This window comes from Mirounga leonina, unplaced genomic scaffold (assembly GCF_011800145.1).
Source record: "Mirounga leonina isolate KUSES-001 unplaced genomic scaffold, KU_Mleo_1.0 Mir_165, whole genome shotgun sequence".
NCBI lineage: Eukaryota > Metazoa > Chordata > Mammalia > Carnivora > Phocidae > Mirounga > Mirounga leonina.
The window spans coordinates 3947109-3971104 of NW_023270415.1; the positions used below are offsets into that span (position 1 = coordinate 3947109).

Below are 23996 nucleotides of genomic sequence, written 5' to 3' on the forward strand. Positions count from 1 at the left end.
GTCACAGGCCGGGTGAGCAGAGTGCGGCTGGAGACCGTGGAGACGGGAGTGACTGACGGCTTTTCTCTGGGGGCGCACTGAAGAGTGGGGCCCCAAGTTCTTGGCTCCTCTGGGGTGAAGACCGAGAGGCTGCCATTTTCACTCTCATCCTCCAAAGCTGTACGGTAAGCTTGCAGGGAACAAAAGCTCCTGAGAGCAAACCCAAGCAGATTACTTAGCCTGGACCGGCAAGGACAGGGCAATTCTACCTCCAGCAAAGACATTTGGGTACCCCAGCAACAGGCCCCAGAAGATCAGCAAGAACAGCCAGCCAAGACCAAGTTTAATGATCAATGAGAACGGCAGAACTCCAGCACTACGGGAGTACTGCACATAGAATTCATGGCTTTTTCCCCATGATTCTTTAGTCTTTCAAAGTTAATTTTTTTTTGAATTTTTCTTTTTACTTTTTTCAACCAACAGCTTATCAATCACTTTTTAAAAAAAAAACCCTTTTTTATTTTTCATTTTTAGAGCCATAGTCTATCCCTTCATAATAGTTACCCTTATTTTTGGCATATATATATATAAGTTGTACTCTCTAAAGTTTTGAGATACAGTCTCTTCTAACAGATCAAAATATACTGTAAATCTCTAATGTATGGCTTTGTTCTAGTCTCCTGCCTGATCACATTCTCACCCTTTTTTTTTAAATCCTCTTTTTTTTTTCAAACAACTTCTTATCTTATCAATTCCTTTTATAAAATCTTTTATAATTTTCATCTTTAGAGTCATATTCCATCCCTTCATTGTATTAAACCTTATTTTTATACATATATAAGTTTTTCTTTCTTTAAAATTTTGGGAGGCACTTTCTTCTAACAGACCAAAATACAACCAAAATCTAGTGTGTGGCACTGATTTATACACCAGCCTGATCATATTGGATCATATTCTGGGTTTTTTTTTGTTGTTTTCTTTTGTTCTGTTTTTGTTTTTATCTTTTTCTTTTTTTTTTCTTTTCTCTTTTTGCTTTCTTTCCCTTTCTTTTCCCCTGGCTTCAGGTCTTTTCTGATTTGTTTAGAGTATATTTTCTGGGGATATTGTTACCCTGTTACCATTTTGTTCTCTCATTCATCTATTCTCATCTGGACAAAATGACAAGACGGAAAAAATCACCTCAAAAAAAGAACAAGATGCAGTACCTACTGCCAGTGACCTACTCAATATGGATATTGGTACGATGTCGGAACTAGAGTTCAGAATGATGATTTTAAAGATACTAGCTGGGCTTGAAAAAAGCATGGAAGTTATTAGAGAAACCCTTTCTGGAGAAATAAAATAATTAAAATCTAACCAAGTCAAAATCAAAAAGGCTATTAATGAGGTGCAATCAAAAATGGGGACTCTAACTGCTAGGATAAATGAGGCAGAAGAGAGAATTAGTGATATAGAACACCAAATAATGGAAAATAAAGAAGCTGAGAAAAAGAGAGATAAACAACTACTGGAGCATGAGGGCAGAATTCAAGAGATAAGTGATACCATAAGACAAAACAACATTAGAATAATTGGGATCCCAGAAGAAGAAGAAAGAGAGAGAGGGGCAGAAGATATATTGGAGCAAATTATAGCAGAGAACTTCCCTAATTTGGGGAAGGAAACAGGCATCAAAACCCCTCACAAAATCAATAAAAATAGGTCAACACCCCGACATCTAATAGTAAAACTTACAAGTCTCAGAGACAAAGAGAAACTCCTGAAAGCAGCTCAGGAGAAGAGATCTGTAACCTACAAAGGTAGAAATATTAGATTGGCAACAAACCTATCCACAGAGACCTGGCAGGCCAGAAAGGACTGGCATGATATATTCAGAGCACTAAACGAGAAAAATATGCAGCCAAGAATACTATATCCAGCTAGGCTGTCATTAAAAATAGAAGGAGAGATAAAAACCTTCCAGGACAAACAAAAACTAAAGGAATTTGCAAACGCCAAAGCAGCCCTACAAGAAATATTGAAAGGGGTCCTCTAAACAAAGAGAGACCCTAAAAGCAACATAGACCAGAAAGGAACACAGACAATATACAGTAATGGCACTAAATTCATATATTTTGTTAGTTACCCTGAATGTAAATTGGCTAAATACCCCAATCAAAAGACACAGGCTATCAGATTGGATTAAAAAACAAGACCCAGCGATATGCTGTCTACAAGAGACTCATGTTAGACCTAAAGACACCCCCAAATTGAAAGTGAAGGGGTGGAAAATGATTTACCATGCTAATGGACACCAAAGAAAGCTGGGGTGGCAATCCTTATATCAGACAAATTAGATTTTAAACCAAAGACTGTAATAAGAGATGAGGAAGGACACTATATCCTACTTAAAGGGTCTATCCAACAAGAAGATCTAACAATTGTAAATATCTATGCCCCTAACATGGGAGCAGCAATTATATGAGCCAATTAATGACAAAAGCAAAGAAACACATGGACAACAATACAATAATAGTGGGGGACTTTAACACCCCCCTCACTGAAATGGACAGATCGTCTAAGCAAAAGATCCACAAGGAAATAAAGACTTTAAATGACACACTGGAACAAATGGACTTCACAGACATATTCAGAACATTCCATCTCAAAGCAACAGAATACACATTCTTTTCTAGTGCCCATGGAACATTCTCCAGAATAGATCACATCCTAGGTCACAAATCAGGTCTCAACTGGTAACAAAAGATTGGGATCATTCCCTGCATATTTTTGGACCACAATGCTTTGAAACTAGAACTCAATCACAATAGGAAAGTTGGAAAGAACTCAAATACATGGAGGCTAAAGCACATCCTACTGAAGAATGAATGGGTCAACCAGGAAATTAAAGAAGAATTTAAGAAATTCATGGAAACAAGTGAAAATGAAAACACAACTGTTCCAAATCTTTGGGATGCAGCAAAGGCAGTCCAAAGAGGAAAGTATATAGCAATACAAGCCTTTCTCAAGAAACAAGAAAGGTCTCAAATATACAACCTAACCCTATACCTAAAGGAGCTGTAGAAAGGACAGCAAAGAAAGCCTTCACCCAGCAGAAGAAGAGAAATAATAAAGATCAGAGCAGAAATCAATGAAATAAAAACCAAAAGAACAGTAGAAGAGATCAACGAAACTAGGAGCGGGCTCTTTGAAAGAATGAACAAGATTGATAAACCCCTGGCCAGACTTATCAAAAAGAAAAGAGAAATGACCCAAATCAACAAAATCCTGAATGAAAGAGGAGAGATCACAACCAACACCAAAGAAATACAAAAAATTATAAAAACATATTATGAGCAACTCTATGGCAGCAAATTAGATAATCTGGAAGAAATGGATGCATTCCTAGAGATGTATCAACTACCATAACTGAACCAGGAAGAAATTGAAAACCTCAACAAGAACCATATTATCCTCTCAATAGATGGGCTGCAAGGTTGGTTCAACATCCGCAAATCAATCAATGTGATACATTAATAAAAGAAAGAAAAGGAACCATATGATCCTCTCAATAGATGCAGAAAAAGCATTTGACAAAGTACAACATCCTTTCTTGATCAAACTCTTCAGAGTATAGGCATAGAGGGTACATACCTCAATATCATAAAAGCCATCTATGAAAAACCCACAGCAAATATCATTCTCAAGGGGGAAAAACTGAGAGCTATCCCCCTAAGGTCAGGAATGCAGCAGGGATGTCCACTAGCAGCACGGCTATTCAACATAGTACTAGAAGTCCTAGCCACAGCAATCAGACATAAGAAGAAATAAAAGGCATCCAAATTGGCAAAGAAGTCAAACTCTCACTCTTTGCAGATGATATGATACTTTATGTGGAAAACCGAAAAGACTCCACCCCAAAACTGCTAGAACTCATACAGGAATTCAGTAAAGTGGCAGGATATAAAATCAATGCACAGAAATCAGTGGCATTCCTATACAACAACAAGACAGAAGAAAGATAAATTAAGGAGTAGATCCCATTTACAAATGCACCCAAAACGATAAGATACCTAGGAATAAATCTAACTGAAGAGGAAAAGAATCTGCACTCAGAAATCTATAAAATAATCATGAAAGAAATTGAGGAAGACACAAAGAAAATGAAAAATGTTCCATGCTTATGGATTGGAAGAACAAATATTGTGAAGATGTCAATGCTACCTAGAGCAATCTACACATTCGGTGGAATCCCCATCAAAATACCATCCACCTTTTTCAAAGAAATGGAACAAATAATCCTAAAATTTGTATGGAACCAGAAAAGACCCCGCATAGCCAGAGGAATGTTGAAAAAGAAAACCAATGCTGGCGGCATCACAATCCCAGACTTCAAGCTCTATTACAAAGCTGTCATCATCAAGACTGTATGGTACTGGCACAAAAACAGACACATCGATCAATGGAACAGAATAGAGAGCCCAGAAATGGACCCTCAACTCTATGGTCAACTCATCTTCAACAAAGCAGGAAAGAATGTCCAATGGAAAAAAGACAGTCTCTTCAACAAATGGTTTTGGGAAAATTGGACAGCCACTTGCAGTAGAATGAAACTGGACCATTTTCTTCCACCACACACAAAAATAGACTCAAAATGGTTGAAGGCCTCAATGTGAGACAAGAGTCCATCAATATCCTAAAGGAGAACACAGGCAGCAACCTCTTCAACCTCAGCTGCAGCAACTTCTTCCTAGAAACATCACCAAAGGCAAGGGAAGCAAGGGTAAAAAGGAACTATTGGGACCTCATCATGATAAAAAGCTTTTGCACAGCAAAAGAAACAGTCAACAAAACGAAAAGACAACCAACAGAATGGGAGAAGATATTTGCAAGTGACATATCAGATAAAGGGCTAGTACCCAAAATCTATAAAGAACTTATTCAACTCAACACCCAAAGAACAAATGATCCAATCAAGAAATGGGCAAAAGACATGAACAGACATTTTTCCAAAGAAGACATCCAAACGGCCAACAGACACATGAAAAAGTGCTCAAGATCCCTGGGCATCAGGGAAATCCAAATCAAAACCTCAATGAGATATCAGCTCATACCAGTCAGAATGGCTAAAAGTAACAAGTTAGGGAATGACAGATGTTGGCAGGGATGTGGAGAAAGGGGAAACCCTCCTACACTGTTGGTGGAAATGCAAGCTGCTGCAGCCACTCTGGAAAACAGTATGGAGGTTCTTCAAAAAGTTGAAAATAGAGCTACTATACGATCCAGCAATTGCACTACTGGGTATTTACCCCAAAGATACAAATGTAGGGATCTGAAGGGGTACGTGCACCCCAATGTTTATAGCAGCAATGTTCACAATAGCCAAACTGTGGAAAGAGCCAAGATATCCATTGACAGATGAATGGATAAAGAAGAATTGGTATATATATATACAATGGAATATTATGCAGCCATGAAAACGAATGAAATCTTGCCATTTGCAATGATGTGGATGGAACTGGAGGGTATTATGCTGAGCGAAATAAGTCAAGCAGAGAAAGACATGTATCATATGACCTCACTGATATGAGGAATTCTTAATCTCAGGAATATAACTGAGTTTTGCTGGAGTGGTGGGTGGTGGGAGGGATGGGGTGGCTGGGTGATAGACATTGGGGAGGGTATGTGCTATGGTGAGCACTGTGAACTGTCCAAGACTGTTCAATCACAGATCTGTACCTCTGAAACAAATAATACATTATATGTTAAAAAAAAAAAAAAAGAAGAAGAAGATAGCAGGAGGGGAAGAATGATGTGGGGGAAATCAGAGGGGGAGACGAACCATGAGAGACTATGGATTCTGAAAAACAAACTGAGGGTTCTAGAGGGGAGGGGGATAGGAAGATGGGTTAGCCTGGTGATGGGTATTAAAGTGGGCACGATCTTCATCGAGCACTGAGTGTTATATGCAAACAATGCATCATGGAACACTACATCAGAAACTAATGAAGGAATGTATGGTGATTAACATAACATAATAAAAAAAATTAAAAAAAATGTTCACCTAAAAATATTTTATCCTACTTACATCTATTTAATTTACTTGTTCATAACAATTATGATTAGGTTACCCACAGAAATTTCATGAGAGATTAGACAAAGTCAGCCTTTATTCCAAGGTATTTTTCTTATTGATAAATTTTTTGACAGAAATAACATAACCTTATTTGATTAGTACACGTAGGCAGAAGTGCATGTCTGCAATGTATATAATGCTGGTATTCTGAAGACATGCTTACGTAAATTAAAGCAAATTTAAACTAGTTTTTTTTTTTTTTGCCAAAGATTGTCCCAAATCATGTGTAACTGAAAATCATTTGGGTTAGTTTCTATTATTTCTATTAAATTTGACACTTTTTACTAATACTTAATTCATATAAGTGCTTATTTGTTTAAATCAATTAAATAGAGATCTTTTACAAATTAATTTTAGTAATATGATCCAGAGGTAAAAAATACCACACATCTACACTGACACACTTGAACATGCACACGGACATAAACAAAGACCTTACAGCTTCCATTTTACTATTAATAATAGAAGTTGTTTTAGGTTGTTTTTCTGGTAAATGAAGCTGCCTATTCCAATGGCTAAAACTAACCTTTTTCTTTTTCTTCAAATTTTTATTTAAATTCTAGTTAGTTAATATATATGATAAAATTGGTTTCAGGTATAGAATTTAATGATTCATTACTTACATATAATACCCAATGCTCATCACAAGTGCCCACCTTAATACCCATCACCCAGTTAGCCCATCCCCCACTCACCGCCCTTCAGTCAACCCTCAGTTTGTTCTCTATCTTTAAGAGTCTCTTATGGTGTTCTTCCTTCTCTTTTTTTCCCTTCCCCTATGTTCATCTGTTTTGTTTCTTAAATTCTTCATATGAGTGAAATCATATGGTATTTTTCTTTGTTTAACTGACTTATATCACTCAGCACAATACACTCTAGCTCCATCCACCACTAATGGTAAGATTTCATTCTTTTTGGTGTCTGAGTAATATCCCACTATATAGATAGATAGATAGATAGATAGATAGATAGATAGATAGATAGAGAGATAGATAGATAGATATAGATATATATAGACACACACAGACACACATCTTCTTTATCCATTCATAAATCGATGGATGTTTGGGCTATTTCCATAATTTGGCTATTGTTGATAATGCTGCTATAAACATCTAAAACTAAGTTCAAGTGATCTTTTCTCTTTTGTTTCTCTACTGGTAAGAATAACCTCCCTGAATTTTGTACTTTAACATTTATATCTCAGGCACAGGGAAGAATATAAGTTATAAGTCTTTTAAGATAAACAGGAGGTTTGGGGATTGCAAAAAAAGAACAGGTGAACTTGAACTGCTTCTAGAATTGCATTTCTAGTTTTGCAAAGATTTGAAAGATAAAGATAGTTGATTTCAATTCCTCAAAAAATTGGGTTACACCTTAAATAGCATCATAAATTAATCCACCTATCCAACTACATTACCTTCAATTTGTTTAAGGGAGAAGGCCTAAAAAGTATTCTTATCAGTCTCTGAATATAAGCTTTGGTCACAGATTCAGTCAGACTGCTGGTATCCCATCGTATTTACGTTACAGCTAATTGTTAATCTCAGGAGGTAATCCATTTACAAAAATTTTTGAAGATCCTCTCTGGATAGTCTTTTTTTTTTTTTTTTTTTTTTTTTAAGATTTACTTATTTATTGAGCCTAACATTGGGCTTGATCTCATGATCCTGAGAACATGACCTGAACTGAAACCATGATTCTGCTGCTTAACCAACTACACCACCCAGGCATCCCTGGATAATCTTTTCAATAAATGGTGCTAGAACAATTGGATATCTATATTAAAAAAAAAAAAAATAGGGCACCTGGGTGGCTCAGTTGGTTAAGCGACTGCCTTCGGCTCAGGTCATGATCCTGGAGTCCCTGGATCGAGTCCCGCATCGGGTTCCCTGCTCGGCAGGGAGTCTGCTTCTCCCTCTGACCCTCCTCCCTCTCATGCTCTCTGTCTCTCATTCTCTCTCTCTCAAATAAATAAATAAAATCTTAAAAAAAAATAGAATAGACCTTAGACCTTCCACAAATTTTAACTCAAAGTGGATTACAGACCTAAATGTAAACTCCAAAACGATAAAATTACTAGAAGATCTCATAGGAGAAGATCTAGATGACCTTGGCTATGTCGATGACATTTTTTAAAAAGATCTTACCTATTTATTCATGAGAGAGAGAGAGAGGCAGAGGTGGAGGGAGAAGCAAGCTCCCCATGGAGGAGGGAGCCTGATGTGGACTCAATCCCAGGACCCTGGGACCAGGGCCTGAGATGAAGGCAGACACTTAACCAACTGAGACACCCAGGCATTGATGACATTTTAGATGTAACTGCAAAGGCATGATCTATGAAAGAAACCATTGCTAACATGCAATTCATTAAAAGTAAAAATCTTTGCTCTTCAAAAGATAATATCAGTAGAATAAGACAAGCCACAAATTGGGAGAAAATATTTGCCAAACCTACATCCAATCAAGGACCATTATCCAAAATATTCAAAGAACTCTTGAACTCAACAATAAGAAAATGAATAACCCAATTAAAAAATAGGTCAAAAACATTAATAAAGGTCTCACCAAAGAAGATCTATAGATGAAAAATAAACATTTGAACAGATACTCTACATTATATGTCATCAGGGAAATGAAAAAATAAAACAATTGTAATATATCACTGCATACTTACTACAATGGCCAAATACAGTACACTGACAATGCCAAATGCTGGCAAGGATACAAAGAAATAAGAACTCTCATGCAGGATGTGAGGGCTATCTGGCTGTGACATCTGTCAACCCATTGATTGCCAGGGTTGATTCGGTTGATCTGGCTGGTTAGGTGGGTGTCCCCTTTCTCCATCACCTCTCCATGTGCGTCTCTCCCGAAGCTGTGGGCTCGGTCGAAGAGGACTTCCTTCCCCGATAGAGGAGGACCATTCTTCAGTCAAGGGTATACGAGTAGCTGCGCTCCCCTGCTAGAAACTCCAAACAAGCTCTCAAAGTCCATTTGTAGGAGAACGTAGGGTAGTCAAGCTTCCAAGACTCAAGACACATCCAAATGAGGCGCTGCAAGTGGCAGTCTGCCTTTCTTTAAAAAAAAACAAACAAACAAAAAAAAAAAAACCTCTCATGCATTGCTGGTGAGAATGAAAAATGGTATAACCACTTTGGATGATAGTTTTGTGGTTTCTTACAAAACTAAGTATACTTTTATCGTACATTGCAACAATCAAACTCCTTGGCATATACCTCAATGAGTTTAAAATTTATGTCCAGACAAAAACTCGCACACTGATATTTTTAGCACCTTTGTTCATAATTGCCAAAACTTGAAAGCAACCATGACGGCTATCTGTAGGTGAATGGATAATTAACTGTAGTATATCCAAAGAATGGAATATCACTCAGCTCTAAAAAAAAAGGAGGTATCAAGCCATGAAAAGACATGGATAAACCATAAATGTATATTAAAAAATGAAATAAATAAATCTAAAAAGGCTACATACTATATGATCTTAAAGATATGACATTCTAGAAGTGGTAAAATTATATAGACAGTAAAAATATCAGTGGTTTCTAGGGCGTGGGGCTGGATGGATGAATCAGCAGAGCACAGAGGATTTTTAAGGCAGTGAAATGATTCTGTATGATACATGTCATTATTCATTTGTTAAACCTATAAAATATGCAACACCAAGAGTGAACCATAATGTAAACTATGGACTCTGGGTGATAATGATGTATCAATGTAAGATCATCAATTATAACAAATGTATCACTCTTTTGGGGGATGTTGATAGTGGGAAAGACACATAAGCTGTGTATGTATGGGGACAGGAGGTCTATGGGGAAATCTCTACCTTCTACTCAGTTATGTTAAACTGCTTTAAAAAATTGAAGTCTATTTAAAAGGGGCAAAAATAATAAAGTGAACTAGAATAAATGTTAAAGTAATAAATAAATGTTTCTATGCAGTGCAGGCTTTACATATCAGGTGTGTTTTCAGATAATTACACATGTCATTTAAAATAAGCAGGTTTAAAAGAAGACATCCAAATGGCCAACGGACACATGAAAAAGTGCTCAACATCACTTGGCATCAGGGAAATCCAAATCAAAACCTCAATGAGATACCACCTCACACCAGTCAGAATGGCTAAAATTAACAAGTCAGGAAATGACAGATGTTGGCGGGATTGCGGAGAAAGGGGAACCCTCCTACGCTGTTGGTGGGAATGCAAGCTGGTGCAGCCACTCTGGAAAACTGTATGGAGATTCCTCAGAAAGTTGAAAATAGAGCTACCATATGATCCAGCAATTGCACTACTGGGTATTTACCCCAAAGATACAAAAGTAGGGATCCAAAAGGGTACGTGCACCCTGATGTTTATAGCAGCAATGTCCACAATAGCCAAACTGTGGAAAGAGCCAAGATGTCCATCGACAGATGAATGGATAAAGAAGTTGTGGTATACATATACAATGGAATATTATGCAGCCATCAAAAGGAATGAGGTCTTGCCATTTGCAATGAGGTGGATGGAACTGGAGGGTATTATGCTGAGCGAAATTAGTCAAACAGAGAAAGACATGTATCATATGATCTCACTGATATGAGGAATTCTTAATTGAAGGAAACAAACTGAGTGTTGTTGGAGTGGGGGGTGGGGTGGGAGGGAGGGGGTGACTGGGTGATAGACACTGGGGAGGGTATGTGCTCTGGTAAGCGCTGTGAATTGTGCAAGACTGTTGAATCTCAGATCTGTACCTCTGAAACAAATAATGCAATATATGTTAAGAAAAAAAAAAAGAAGATAGCAGGAGGGGGAGAATGAAGGGGGGAAATCGGAGGGGGAGATGAATCATGAGAGACAATGGACTCTGAAAAACAAACAGGGTTCTAGAGGGGAGAGGGCTGGGAGGATGGGTTAGCCTGGTGATGGGTATTAAAGAGGGCACGTTCTGCTTGGAGCACTGGGTGTTATGCACAAACAATGAATCATGGAACACTACATCTAAAACTAATGATGTAATGTATGGTGATTAACATAACAATTAAAAAATAAATAAGTAAAATAAAATAAGCAGGTTTATACAAATCAGAACAACAATGAGATATCACCTTCACACCTGTTAAAATGGCTATCATCAAAAAGACAAGAGATAACAAAAGTTAGTGAAGATGTGGAGAAAAGGGAACAATTGTCCACTTTTAGTGGGAATGTTCACTTGTGCTGTCAACTGTGGAAAACAGTATGGAGCTTCCTAAAAAAATTAAAAATAGATCTACCATATGATCTAGCATACCCAAAGGAAAGGAAAACTGGGCCTCAAAGATATATTTTCTCTTCCATGCTCATTGTAGCATTATTCACAATAGCCCAAGATATGGAAACAAATGTACATCAACAAATGAATGGATAAAGGAGAAGTGAGATATATTTTATATTCATCCTTGAGAAAGAAAGAAATCCTGTTGTTTGTGACAACATGAATGTACCTGGAGGGCATCACATTAATTGAAATAAGGCAGACAGAGAAAGACAAATATTTCATAGTGTCACTCATATGTGGAATAGAAAAAAAAAAACAGTCAAACTGAGAATCAAAGAGTAGAAAAGTGGTTGCCAGAGACTGGAAAAAATGAGGAGAGGTTGGTGTAAAGGTGTAGTTTCACCTGTAAGATGAATAAAATCTGAGGATCTGATGTAATAACATGGTGACTATAGTTAACACAGTATCATATAACTGAAATTTGCTGAGAGTAGAACTTAAATGTTCTGATCTATATAAATAAAATACCTACATATGTGAGATTGATGGATATGTTAACTAGATGTAATCCTTTCACAATATATGTGTTCACCAAATCATCACAATGTACAACTTTAAATACCTTATAATTTTGTCTATTTATACCTCAGTAAAGCTGAAAAATAGGCAAGCTTCTGAAATATTTATCTTAAAATTATACATTTTGGAAGTCCTCTTGTCATTTCATATGCAAGGGAAACCATTTCCTTTTAATTATCCTTATTTCTAAAATATCCCACTGAAATACTCTTATGCCTATATGGTCCATTTAAGTTTTTAAATTTTTTTTTAGGATTAAGTGATATAGTTTTGTTTTGTTTTGTTTTGTTTTAGAATTATCATTTGCTGTGACATGCATGGGAAGAATTTACTAAAAATTCCTCGGTCTCCTCAACCATATAATTATTTCACAAGAGTCCTGATAATGATGAAAACTAAAGGGTGCCTTTTGACATCTCTGCACAATTGAGCAGAACTTCTTTTCCTTGTTTTGGAACAGAAGATGATAAGGGCAATCCTTGGCCTGGAGAACAAGCATGAAGAAATATCCCTTACAGATCTGATAATCCCATTTTTCTTAGTTATGTCATCAACTCATCCCCAAAGCTACACTCAGTTCAAAATAATAAAATTGTATTCAATGATATTTCTTGAAAAATATCAGTATATTGTTCTTAATATTTCAATTTCCAGCAAATTATAGAGGCAAGAAGAGACAAAGAACTCAAATTTCACAGTCTTAAGAAGCTTAAATATTTCCTTCTCATAATTATGTATACCACTCAATTATTTTTTCTCTTACCAATACAGAGAAGTCATAAACATAGAGAAACTATAATTTTTATCAAATTGAGTTAAAATGAAAGATTCTGACCTAATTGTGAAGTGATACAATGATTAAATAATTTGTAATAACTAAAATTTCATCTCATTTCAGTGGCTGCAATTTAACCATAAAGAATGCAAGAATGACTGCAATTTAACCATATTTGTCAGAATACTTTTTTCCCCATAAAACTCACAAAGCTCTGTTATATTGAGATTGTTATAAAACTATTATTAATAATACACACAGCATGCTATTTTAAAAGGGGTTTTATAAAACATAATGCATGTAAAGAAAATTCATAAAACATAAACCTGCCGCTTGATTATTCAAAAGCCAAACCTCTACATAGCCACAATCCAGGTCAAGAAAAGTAGATTGCTAGTAACTCACATTTTCTCCCCATGCTGCATTCTCCACAGTCACAGCTGGCTTGCTGTCTTTTAAAGTAACCATTATCCTGACAATTTTGGTAGTAATTGTCTTGCTTTCCATAGTACTTTTTTTCCCAACCAGAAATGGATTCCAAAACAAGTTATTTGAATCAAATTATATATGTTTGTGTGTATTTATTATTCCATATCTTCTTCTTTCAATTAGCATGTTCTGTGAAATTCATTTGTGTTTTTCCATGTAACTATAATTTAGTAATTTTCCTTGTTGTGTACTATTACTTTATTATACCATAATTTATTGTTATTTTTTTCTGTAAAGTATTTTTAGGGTACACATTTTAATATCTCAAACTATCTGGTACGTAGTTGGAACTAGGAAGAATAATGCTACATGAATATTCTTTTTTTAAAAGATTTTATTTATTATTTGACAGAGAGAGAGAGCACAAGCAGAGGGAAGGGCAGAGGGAAAAACAGACTCCCCATTGAGTAGGGAGCCCGACGTGGGGCTCGATCCCAGGACCATGGGATCATGACCTGAGCCAAACACAGACGCTTAACCTACTGAGCCACCCAGGCACCCTGCTACATGAATATTCTTATACATGTGCTTCAGTGCACATGTATACACATTTGTGTTGAGTTGATATTAGAAGTGAAGAATCAAACTCTTACCAGCTTTATATGAGCTTTTACCTTGCTACATGTCCTCATGAAAATTTGTCCCTTCCTGTCTTTTTAATTGTAGCCAGTTTGGGAGATATACACAGGAAATGCATAATGTTTTAAAATTGTATTTCTTGTGGTTTTATGGTTTTAGGGCCTACATTTGAGTTTTTAATTCATTTTGAGTTGAGTTGAGTTTAATTCATTTTTGTATATGGTGAGATAAGGATCCAACTTCATTCTTCTGCATGTGATTATCCAGTTTTCCCAGGCTATTTATTCAAGTGACTATCCATTTCTCATTGTGCATTCTTGCATCTTTGTCAGAGATCAGTTGACCCTGAATTTATTTCTGGGCTCTTGCTTCTGCTCCATTCTATATACTTGCTTTAATGCCCATATCTTATGTTTTGGTTACTATTGTTTTGTAATATATTTTAAATCATAAAGTACAATGCTTTCTTCTTGCTCAATATTGCTTTGGCTACTCAGGGCCTTTTGTGGTACCATATGAATTTTAAGATAATTTTTCTATTTCTCTAAGGAATGCCACTGGGAAGTTGAAAGGGATGGTATTGCATCTGTAGATCAATTTGGATATTATGAATATTTTTTTAAATAATTCTTCTAACCCATGAAAATGGGAAGTCTATTTATCTGTGTTTTATTTCTCTCTGCAAGTGAACTGGTTGTTTTTAATTAGTCTTTAGCCTGGACTTGGCTAAACTTTGTCCAAGAGGTAGTTTTGGCTCTGGTTGACTCCACATAGGTTGGGTATGCTTTTCTCATTGTAATGGCAGAAGCACAAGATACTAAGTCCAACTCTACTTGTGTCATGTGTATTAATATCCCATTAGTCATAACAGATCTCATAGCAAAAAAAAAAAAAAAAGAAAAGAAAAGAAAATGTCTAAGAACAGGAAAGAACATCCTGTCAACCATAAAACCAAAGTAAGTTACATGAGGTGGGAAATATATCTTCCCAGATACTTCTACCATACAGAGTTGCAGTAAGAGATAAATGACATATGAATACATTGTCAGGAATATAAAATTCATTGAATAAATGTTTATGTCTATATTTGGGCTTCACAACAATCAAATGATTGAAGGAGGAGTGGCTTATCTCACATGATTTCCTTTTGGAAATTGACCCACAAATATTTAAGATCTAGAGACAAAAGAGCTGTTGTCATTGCCATTTGATATATGAATAATGTTTGAATAAACTATATTCATCTTAGATCCGTGACTAAAACAAGAAGAGTTGTCATTCCATCCTGTCAGGTAGAGGGGAGGTGTAGTACACCACAACAGTGGTAGTCACACAAGGTACTTGTCTTTGACTTATCTCTTTTTCCCACTTAAATATTTTATTCTGGGAGCACATCCCCATAGTAAAAGGCCACTTATTGGGAAACTGATAGGAGAAGTCAATAAATTTTATTATGAAGAAACATTTTTATAGTTGGAATGGTGGAGAGTGAGAGATATAATTTATGCCAAGTTGGATCACATAAACACCAAACACCTCATAAGTGCTGACAGAAACATAAACTCTTAGGAGTGGTTCACATTCACTTATTGGAAGCTAATGTATTTTTTGCATCAGTTAATTTGATAATTTTATGAGAGAATTAAAATACCCAAGATATGAAAAGTACACATCTGAAATGAGACTTTTTTTTGACTGTTCATCATGTTCAATTTTCTTGCAGATAGTCTACATGGGCTGGTGTGAAGCACGGGAGCAAGACCCTCTACAAGATCGTGTGTACTCACCAACATTTCTAGCCCTGAGGGGATCATGTCTTTACAAATTTCTGGCACCTCCAGTAAGTGTCTTTGTCTATTTTTTTTTTTTTTACTTTTCCCATATTGTCATGACAGAGTGACATCAATTTAATAATAGTAAATAGCATATTACCAATATATTTTAAAAATAAAATACAGAAAAAAAATAGAAAACAGTCCAAATGTTTCTGAAAATACCTTCCTAAAGATATATATTCTGGCATTAAATATTTATTTTATAACCCTGGAAGGCATTTCTTTTTAGGCATTTATGGTCGCCAAAATGAAAAAAAAAATAGCATTTTGATTTCCTGTATTCTAGTCATTGGTCTTTGTATTAAATATGTATGTGTACTTATTGCACCTAAGGTCTTTCTTTTGGAAACATGTACCTTACACAATAGTAGATTCTCAATAAATATTTATTGAGTATAAATATCAAATGCCAGACCACTCACTTACAAGTCTAATATTACATAGGGTCTTGGAAATATCAAGCCTGACCTGCTGCTATTTTGAATGACTATGTCTACACAAAGTTCAAAGCACCTGGAAGGCAAGAAAAAAGCCATTAATATTTATATATCTTACTATATTCCTACTCTGAATAATTTCTTATGACTAGACAGACAAATATATGTTTTAAACATAAGAGAGTGAAATAACTTCATTGTAGTGTTTGGTGTCTTCACAATGTTATAAGGCATTTACATCTTGAAATAACTTCCCTATTTAAACTGTCTTTTTAAAAAATTAAAGCCTCCATTGATATCTAGTATTCTGCTTTATATGTAACTGGTGGCAAAATTATTATATGTGTGAAATATAAATACTTAGTATTTATACGTAGGTAATACATACATTATTTAAAATATTTAAGTACATTGGGCAAATGGAAATTGTTACATATAACATAAAACATTTGCTGAAAGAGGAAAAGAAATGGTGATAAAATGTAGAAGAGAGGAAACCAAAATACCACACATGGACGTCTATAAAAATAACTCCACAAACGAGACTATATAGTACATGTGAGAAAGTTTCATTGTGCACCATATTATGTAAGTAAAAGAAAGAGGGAAATTGGGGTTATCTTTCTAAAACAAATAACATATTAGTTTTTCATCTTTTAAAGGTGACAACGTGGGACTGGACCCGAGCAGAGAAAACATTTTCAGTTTATGAGATTATGTGCAAGATTCTCAAGGTATGAACAATAGGTAGTGAAAATTTTCATGGCTTTTCCTTTTCAATGGTTCTGTGCTCATAAGTAGCTCATGAAAACAAATGATGCAAGGATATAAAAGATAAAGATAAAGAAAAAAAATATGTATAAAAGATAGAATGCAGAAAAAGTATATAAACACCCTCATATCAGTTTAAGTAATTACTAAGCAGATTCTGTAGTCCCTCTGTCTAGGGAGAGGAGCAGGAAGAAGCTTAGTAGGAGTTCACTGAGGGAGAAATAGAAAGTTCAATCGAAAATAGTCTTAATTTAAACCTCAATTATCACCATACTTGTTTTGTTTTGTTTGTTTTTCTTTTTTTTTTAGTAAAATACAAAAGAAAAAGTCTTAGAGAAGACTTGGAATTAGAAAATGTAGAAAATAAAAAGGCATGTGCAGAGAAAGATTTTTTTTTTTAAATCTCAGAGGTAGGTTATCTGAGTGTGTAGAAGAACTTATAGTTGTCATAAATCAATTAAAATTCTGGCCATACACAAGATAATTGGAATGGGAAGTCATCAAGAATTCTATAAAATTCCAAATGGTTTCTGTAGCCATTTTTAAGAAGCAAAATGGGAATAAAACCTAAATAATAATCTTCATTCAGTTTTTACTCTGAGGTCTGTAAGCTTGGAAGTACTATAGATGACAATTAAATCCTTGTTAAGGTACACCTTGTTCCTGTAGCCAAGGAATACTAAGTTCCCTGCATTTTATGTCGATTATTTTCTTCTAGTTAAAGACTCAGTAGAAAATGATGGAACATTTACAACATAAATGAAATGTATCAAAAGTATCTGAAGGCAGAGAAACAAAAAAATATTATTACCTCAGAAATGTTCATAATTTTTCTTCCCTATAAAATAATCTTAGATTAAAACTGACATTCATAGTAGCACAAGAGCTAAATAAAAATATAGGTCATTGTTAGCTCATCATTGTGTATGGTTTTAGTTCTATTTAGGGATTGATGGAGGAAGAACAACTCTGATGTACTTGGTTGATTGTTAGTAAAGAAGGCCCTGGCAACTCCTAAAAGATGTAGGGGTGTCTGAAGAAAAGGAGAACATACCCGGCTCCAGTTTTTTAAATAATTACCAAAACAGCTAATGGAATTCTAATTTAATCTAATTGAATGAGATTCTAATTGAAATTTTTACCAAAAAAAAAAAAACAAAAAAAAAAAAACAAAACTGATGGAATTAAGGAAAGAATTAAAGAGAGAGAGGGAAGAAGGAAAGAAGTGGGGGAGGAAGGAAGGAAGAGAGGGAGGAGGAGGGAGTGAGAGAAAGAGAGAAAGAAAAGATAAAAAAACCCAAGAAACTAACAAGTCAGTTTTATTTGTCAATTCATTAGCCCTACATTAAGTAACATTTTCATAGTAGTAATCCAGGATGCATTTCTATGTTCTTATTTCAATTTAAATTATTTCCTAGTCATTTTCCAAGTAGTTACATGGTCTTTGTAAGCCTCTCTTATTAAAAAAAAAAAAAAAAAAAAAAAAAAACACCTGATTCAGCATTTAAAAATAATGCAGTTTATTTTATTACTTGAAATAAGGACAATTTTAAAAGAGAGAATAAGAATTATGTGTGGTTCCATGTAACCACTCAATACTTTCTCTTAAAATTTTTTTGCAATATTAGGATTATATGGTTTGTAACTTTTTCTCATGTAAAAATGTTGAGGTTTTTTTTTATGTCAATCAATATACTTAAAAAAAACCTTGACTTTTTGGTAGGTTCTACCCTAACATTTGGCCATATTTATTTAGCTGTTTAGTTGCTTCCTCATTTGTTTTATCAGACATCACAATAATGACTGATTTACATAAGAGATAGTGGTTGAATATTTGACGTATACCAGGTAATCTGTTAAGTGCTTATTATAATGGCTGGGGAAAAAAAAAAAACAGAAAAAGTCCCTTCTTTCATTGAGCTTACATATTAGGGTGACACAGACATTAAGTTAACATGAAGGCACACACACACACACACACAAGTAGATAGCAAAGAATTGATGTTTGCCACAGACTTTTATGTAACTTTCTAGTTATTTCTTTTAAACTAAATTCTGAGTTTTGGAAATCCTGGGTGGAAAATATTTCAACATATTCAAGATGTTAGGTTTAGGTATCTAAATTCCTTCCTAGAAAAGCCATACCAACTTATGCTGTCATTACAAATACCTAGAAGTGTCCAAATTAAAATCAAAGAGAACTTCTCATTTTTCTTTTCCCATAAAATTTCCTATAAGCTCATTAGTTGCTTTGGGAAAATTTTTACATAAGTTAGAGGCCTGGAGATAAATATTTTTAGACACTCAATAAAATATAATTTTACTCTTACTTGTGATATATAAATAAGAAAGTTCTCCTACCATTAATCAATACAACACTAATTTTCTGTGCTTCATGGATTTACATTCAACACACAAAATTTGCTGCTTTTTCGCCAAGTGAAAAATTCATATAGCACAAGAATAGAGGAGTAGACATAAGACTCAGTGTTAAATGGATACCTTTCCTGCAGTCAGATCAGTTCCTGGAGGATGATTGGCTTGACAAGGAGTCCAGCCTCAGAGAGTTGGGTCTGGGAAGCAATTTTGAAAGGGTCTTCTCTAACCCAGCCATCTACCGTCATGAGGTAACAGTCCTGTGCAGATGTATGGATTGTAGACTTCAGTCTCCAGAAAGGGATCTCTTGGAAAAGGCAAATTTAAAGGCACAGTTTAATGATCTGGACAACAGAACATCTGGCCTGGTACCACTAATAGAGAAAACCCTCTCCCCTCTCTTCTGATATGAAGCTATACAAGTAATAAGAAAAATGAAGCGATAATTAGTTACCCAATAGATATAGCTTACACATATATGCCAGGTATTGTTCTCAGTTTCTTGATAAAATAATTTATTTAATCTTTACAACACCACTATGAAGCAATTATTATTCCCATTTCACATATATGGAAACCAAGGCAAAGAAATTTTAAGTAAATAGCTCAAGGTCACAATAGCTAGTAAATGCCAGAAGTAGGGATTTGAATCTTGCAGTCTATCTCAAAAATCTGTGCTCTTAAATACTATATTACCTCTTTCTTTGTCAGGATAAGTATTGATAAATCAGAAAGAAATGAAAATGAGAAAGCCAGCCAGGTGATGAGAGAACAAAATTTTCAGAACAAGAGAGTCTTGGCAAAAAATGACAATTCTGTTACTAAATACATTACCCTTTGCAAATATATTAGGTACTTTAAACTTCAATTTCTTCTGTTCAGTGGAGATAACAAAACATAGGATGCTGTGAAGGTTGGCAATTCATTAATCGATATGTGAATGTATTTTTATGAATTAATTCACATTACAAATACTCATGCAGTACTCTCTATGTGCCAAGCACTCAACTAGGTATTAGGGATTCAGTGCAACTGGACAGAAGGGCTGAGTTCACAAAAAGCCTAGCTGACTAAGGAATTTAGGAAGGACATTTTGAAGGAGGCCTTAAATAAACTTGAAATATAAATGATCATTAAAGGGTTCAGATGATGTGTTTTGGTTGGGATTGGGGTTTGGTAAGTGGGAGAAGAAGGGGGCATTGTGGGCATAGAAAGTAATGTGTAAACTTGTCCGGGTGTACAAAGAAATATGTGTTATTTAAACAACTAAAGAACGTTCAGTATGTCTGTAATTTGCTTGGTATGGAAGCTAATGCTGGTGTTTGCATGGCGGAAGCTGTTAAAAGACAAGAATAGGGAACATAAAACTTATCTGAAGAACAAAGGAGCCTCCTAAGGATTTCAAGCCTGAGCAGTGACTGAGTTTGCCTTTTTCAAAATAGTCTTCTAACTGCAATGTGAGACAGGATTGGAGGGATGGGGTGGGGGATGCTTAAGGGATGCTGCCAAGATCCTGGGGTAGAGACAGCCCATTCCAACAAGGCCTGGGCAGTGGGCTAGAGAGGTGCAGGGCGAGAAGAGAGGCAGAGGAGAAGACTGTATAGAGGCCTGCAGTGGTAATTACCCTCATGGCAGCCATAGGCCTGTCCTCTCCCACTGCTCTCGGTTATCTGACTCTGAGCAAAAATGATTGCCTGAGTTCCAACTCTAAGACCACAGTGTAGCTGAATGCAGCTGGAAAAAACTCACCATGTATTGAATTCTGAGCTTGCACTTCAAGAAAGTCTTTAATTCTGTCTCAAAGAATTCTGTAAAAATGCATTGTATTTTTTATTAACTAACACAATTCTTTAGCACTTTTCCCCTATGATTTTGGGGTGCTGTATATTCTTTGATCATCTCTTCAAACGAAAATAACTTTATAATATCAGCTTCTACAGGAAAGAGAATTTACTCCTTGTGTTTTGTCTGTACCTAATTGGGCACCTGTGTTACCTCCCAGCTGGAGAATACCCAAAGTCCCATGCTCAGGTACAACTCCTCATGTAACCTGGATCTCATCCTACAGCTGAATTTAGTAGCTCAATTCCAATGATCAGATTACTCCTAGTGAGAGAATGGCAGGACCTATCTGCATGATGTGAAAGCTCAGGCACAGCAATTATCCTGTCAAACGATCGGACACGGGGAAACACAGGAAGTGTGAACAGAGTATCTGACCTACTTCAAAATAGTTGAATTGTATGAACCTCCTAATATCACGTGGCTAGCAAACCCTGCAAAGGAGGAAGACTATATGGTCTGTAGATATTTAAAGCCTACCCCTTTCAGAGCATTAGACTGAAAAGGAGTGAGCCTTTTTGAAAGACCATCTTTCTTTTTTAATTTTTAGGACACTGCTTTACAGACTAACCTTATATGCATTAAGTTTAAATTCTTGATAAAATATACATAGTGATCAGTATAGTCACAGTGATATTCTTACAAAATCATTTTCAGAAAAAAATACAAAAATATCATGGCTGGCTGGGCTGAGTGAGGAGAGCTTTCAGATGTGTGTTGGTGGGAGATGGGGAAAGAGAGAAAGGGATTGGTCAACTAAATAGATAGGGGGAATGGGAGCCTGATTTCTCACTGTCAGAGACATGAGAGTTGCAAATATGGCAGGACAGACTAAAATAAACCCAACAGAGCTGGATTAGAATAAGAAATACTGGTATGCGGGGCGCCTGGGTGGCTCAGTCGTTAAGCGTCTGCCTTCGGCTCAAGTCATGATCCCAGGGTCCTGGGATCGAGCCCCTCATCTGGTCTCCCTGCTCTGTGGGAAGTCTGCTTCTCCCTCTCCCACTCCCCCGCTTGTGTTCCTGCGCTCGCTAACTCTCTCTCTGTGTCAAATAAATAAATAAAATCTTTTTTTTTAAAGATTTATTTATTTATTTGAGAGAGTAAGAAAGTACATGAGAGGGGGGAGGGTCAGAGGGAGAAGCAGACCCCCCACTGAGCAGGGAGCCCGATGAGGGACTCGATCCCGGGACTCCAGGATCATGACCTGAGCCGAAGGCAGTCGCTTAACCAACTAAGCCACTCAGGCACCCAATAAATAAAATCTTAAAAAAAAAAAAATAAAAGAAATACTGGTATGCAATTGGTTGTGTGTGTGTGTGTGTGTCTATAGATAGCTATACAAATAAAAACAGGTGTTTTTACACACATTTATACAAGTGTGTGTGTGTGTGTGCGCGCGCACGTATAGCCCTTCACTTGATCTTGGCCAAAAGGCCGAGAAGTGATGTGCACATACAGACCTTACCCTGCCTCCCGAGAGTACCTGGTTCAGAGAGTCCCCATCAGCAAGGAGCACACCCAGCACCCAGCTATCGCTTTCTTAATACCATCCTCCACTACAAGGAGCCAGAACTCTGTAGAAAAATTGTTGATGGCTTGACTGTAGCATCAAAAGTAAAAGATGAGGTTAAATAATTTCATTGTCCCAGAAAATCAGAAAATGCTCAAAGAATGTTGGAAATATGTCAAAAGACACAGACCTGCTTCAAGGGCACTGGTGGGCAAATCTGGGACAAACTGATGTTCAAAATAGGAAACCATGAATCTATCTTCATAACAATAAATAAGTAAGTGGAAAATTTAATAAGAAGCAGAAACTTAAATAGTTTCTAAGTACCTCCCTGCACAGTACTTATTACAATTTCAAAAAAGAAAAGAGTAACTTTACAGGGGACTTCACCATCTTCACAAGTTGATCAAAATGAACATTTTATTAATGGAAAAAATCAAAAGCATTATGCCTGATAGTATGATAGCAGAATATCACAATTAGAAGGAGAAAATCAGGTCTGTGACATTTCTCCTAAAACGGTATAATAAACCAAGAGAAACATCTGATCTAATTTAATGTAATAATGGGGAAACCATTTAATTTAATCTAGTGTGATGTGATCTAATCTAATCACAAAGAAATGTCAAACCCAGGTGAGTCACAGTCTACAAAATAACTGGCCTGCAGTCTTCAGTAGTGTCAAAGTTTCAACAGTGTCAAAGCCATTATGGGCATGTGGGTGGCTCAGTCTGTTAAGCATCTGACTTTTGATTTTGGCTCAGGCCATGATCTCAGGGTCCTGAGATGGAGCCCCGCATGGGGCTCTGTGCAGGGCCTGGAGCCTGCTTAAGATTCTCTCTCCCTCTGCCTCTGCCCCTTCCCCACTCTCTCTCTCTCAAAAAAAAAAAAAAAGTCAAAGCTATTAGAGTCAGGGCAAGACCAGGTAATCTTCCCATTCAAGGCAACTAAAAAGCCATGACAGCTCCATACCAAGATGATTCTGAACTGGTGAATCATGAATGAAGTATAGGGACCATAGGACAACAATATACAACATCAAATTCCTTGTTCTGATGGTTGTATTGTAGTGATATGGGTGAATATCCTAATGTTCTTATTTGTTAAAACTACAGAGGAAATTATGGGGGTGGAGGGTGATGAGGTATCACATTGGCAATTATCAAATGGTTCAAGAAATAAGTCTTTGTAATTCATATGCAAATTTTCTTTATGTGATTGTAATAAAAATATTACATTTCAGGATTTGCTAAATAAAGAGAACTGTAAAACAAACATATAAGGAAAACAAGCCTGCCTCATGTAGAGTAGATGTAGCAAACCATGTCTAAAGGCAAGCTGGCTGGTAAAGAACATTCTAAGACAATGCTGATTAAAATTTTGCTCAAATACAAAGCAACTAAAAAGAATTGTTAAAATGAGTAGAATAAAGAAAGAGATAA

At 35.9% G+C, this 23996-nt stretch overlaps 1 protein-coding gene across 1 annotated transcript in view; it reads left to right on the forward strand.

The window, feature by feature from the left end:
* SNTG1 (syntrophin gamma 1) overlaps positions 1-23996 on the forward strand; it is a 956725-nt gene that overhangs the window by 847736 nt on the left and 84993 nt on the right. The window contains exons 14-15 of the mRNA XM_035011136.1: positions 15504-15620; positions 16715-16786. Of these exons, the coding sequence (XP_034867027.1) occupies positions 15504-15620; positions 16715-16786 (189 nt within the window). The remainder of the gene's footprint in view (positions 1-15503; positions 15621-16714; positions 16787-23996) is intronic.